Genomic DNA, 2,922 nt, shown 5'->3' on the forward strand with positions numbered 1-2,922 from the left:
GTGAATTTACTGATTCAGAAACCCAACATGAACAAGCATAACCAAATTCTGTAGCACACTTTGGTAAATTGGTCGTCTGTACTTTTTAAAGTCTGTAACACACCTTAAACTAAATTCACCTCCAGCTCCTGCATGTGCGAAAGCTGGGCTAATAGTTCCGCACAGTCAACTGAAATTTGGACAGTTTCAGACAGCAGAATCGTAGAGAGATCGAGGCACGTCGCTGTGTGGTAGCTGTAGCTTCTGCATCTATACGGTCAACGCGGAGAGAGTAGAGCAATTTACGGTTTATCGACGTGTTACATGCATGTGGAGTATACAAGCTGTTATCTGCAAACCACAACCAGTTCTCTACTCCAAAGAGGATCTCCCAACCGGCCGGATTATTTTTCGAGGGGAAGATTGGTTATCGATCTGGTTACCGTGGTTACTTGAAAAATCACCGGTGAAGCATCAGACAAGATTCTAAGATGAAACATAATAGTTGAGGAGTGATAAGCCGGTACTAATTTACCAGGCTACCCAACATGGTAACAACATTCATGCTCAGGAGCTGCCCAAAGTACGTACACTCTGATTTTTTTTACCAACCTATAAGCTAGAATACCTTATAGGAATATCTCAACATGCAAGATTCGCAGTCAGATCGAATAAACCATACAGGGTCAACTCTTTGCATAGCCCTGTACTTGCAACAGTTAATGCAAAGTATAAGTTGTTTGGCAGCCCTGATAAGTTCAGCAGGACAGATGTACGATCAGTGTTAACCTATTTGTTAGTTGGACAGAGTTGATTAAGAAACAGAGGGAAGGTCAAACATATAACAATTAAGGTGTGCATTAACTTGAGGAAATGCATGTAAAACTAATTGAGACGGTCTTGACAAAATGAAACAGTTGTAGCATATGCCAAATAATATACCAAGCTGAAGCTGTTCCTGCAGCCTATAAATACCCGCCTCCCTGTAGTCTATCGAGCTCAAACCAAGACAGGCATTGCAACCTCAAGACTCTTTAAGTCTCAGCTCCTCTTGCGTAGCTATAAGTCCATAGTGCAGCTCTAGCTGAAAGCTCCAGGGAGCAACCAAGCAAGGAGGAAGAAGCCTTCCCTCTTCAAGAGAAGAGGATATGGAAATGGAGAGCGCCACAGCAGCGCCACCCCAGTTCTCGCTGCCGGTGGACTCGGAGCACAAGGCCAAGTCCATCAAGATATTCTCCTTCGGCAACCCTCACATGCGTGCCTTCCACCTTGGGTGGATGTCCTTCTTCACCTGCGTCGTCTCCACGTTCGCCGCTGCGCCCCTCATCCCGATCATCCGCGACAACCTCAACCTCACCAAGGCCGACATCGGCAACGCCGGAGTCGCCTCCGTCTCTGGCGCCATCTTCTCCAGGCTGGCCATGGGAGCCATCTGCGACCTCCTCGGTCCGCGCTATGGTTGCGCCTTCCTTGTCATGCTCTCCGCACCTGCAGTGTTCTGCATGTCGGTCATCGAGGGTCCTGCCGGATACATCACTATCCGCTTCCTCATCGGCGTCTCGCTTGCCACCTTTGTGTCGTGCCAATACTGGGTGAGCACCATGTTCAATAGCAAGATCATCGGGACAGTCGGTGGCTTAACGGCGGGGTGGGGTGATATGGGTGGTGGTGCCACCCAGCTCATCATGCCTCTCGTCTTCGACGCCATCTTGGCATGTGGTGCCACGGAGTTCACTGCGTGGCGCCTCGCCTACTTTGTCCCAGGAATGATGTTGGTGGTGATGGGCTTGCTCGTGCTTACCTTGGGACAAGACCTCCCCGATGGCAACCTTGGGAGCCTCCAGAAAAATGGCGACATGAACAAAGACAAGTTTTCCAATGTTCTCCGCGGCGCAGTCACCAACTACCGCACTTGGATATTTGTCTTCATCTACGGCTACTGCATGGGTGTCGAGCTCACCACCAACAACGTGATTGCCGAGTACTACTACGACAGCTTCCACCTCGACCTCCGCGCAGCCGGCACCATTGCCGCCTGCTTCGGCTTGGCCAATATCTTCGCGCGCCCTATGGGTGGATACCTCTCCGACCTTGGTGCCCGCTACTTCGGAATGCGAGCCCGACTCTGGAACATCTGGATCCTCCAGACTGCAGGCGGAGCCTTCTGCATCTGTCTCGGCCGTGCAACCACCCTCCCCACTTCCGTCACATGCATGGTCCTTTACTCCATCTGCGTTGAGGCTGCATGCGGTGCTGTGTACGGAGTCATCCCCTTCGTCTCCCGGCGCTCCCTCGGCCTCATCTCTGGCATGAGCGGTGCCGGCGGTAATGTGGGTGGTGGGCTCACGCAGTTCCTCTTCTTCACTTCGTCACAGTACTCGACAGGCAAGGGGCTCCAATACATGGGCATCATGGTCATGGTGTGCACGCTCCCCGTCGCGCTCGTACACTTCCCGCAGTGGGGGTCAATGCTCCTCCCACCCAGCGCCAGCGCCACCGAGGAGGAATACTACGGTGCCGAGTGGACGGAGGAGGAGAAAAACAAGGGGCTCCATGGGGGCAGCCTCAAGTTTGCCGAGAACAGCACCTCTGAGCGTGGCAGGCGCAACTCCATTCTCGCAGTGCCCGCCACCCCACCAAACACCACTCCCCAACACGTATAAATCTCTCGATCGACACTTAGTTCACCACCAGACAATCCACACGTATATATACGTACGAACACGTCATAAATATGCATGTACATGCCCCTGGGGTCGAGATGATGCACCCTATTAGGACGGCGTGGTTTTTTCACACCACGTGACTTTGTGGGAGCTTATCGATCCGAAACCGGCTTAGGGGAGAGGCCTGAGTCTCTCAACGGGGGATTGTAACATGTTATGAGAAGAGATATCTATGGTTAAAAGTATCTTTCTTACACCTTTGTCTCTCCTTGTTGTA

At 51.7% G+C, this 2,922-nt stretch overlaps 1 protein-coding gene across 1 annotated transcript; it reads left to right on the forward strand.

Annotated features, from left to right (window-relative positions):
- The first annotated feature begins 1,127 nt into the window (after window positions 1–1,127).
- Window positions 1,128–2,642, forward strand: LOC124686252 (high-affinity nitrate transporter 2.1-like). Its single transcript, XM_047220233.1, has one exon. It carries the CDS (start codon window positions 1,128–1,130, stop codon window positions 2,640–2,642), a length of 1,515 nt encoding a protein of 504 aa, XP_047076189.1.
- The last annotated feature ends 280 nt before the right edge of the window (window positions 2,643–2,922 follow it).

The sequence above is a fragment of the Lolium rigidum genome, chromosome 2, assembly GCF_022539505.1.
Source record: "Lolium rigidum isolate FL_2022 chromosome 2, APGP_CSIRO_Lrig_0.1, whole genome shotgun sequence".
NCBI classification, from domain to species: domain Eukaryota; kingdom Viridiplantae; phylum Streptophyta; class Magnoliopsida; order Poales; family Poaceae; genus Lolium; species Lolium rigidum.

Bases quoted from the DNA above. Each gene is read 5' to 3' on its own strand.
- LOC124686252 (XM_047220233.1), top strand. From the start codon at position 1,128: ATGGAAATGGAGAGCGCCACAGCAGCGCCACCCCAGTTCTCGCTGCCG.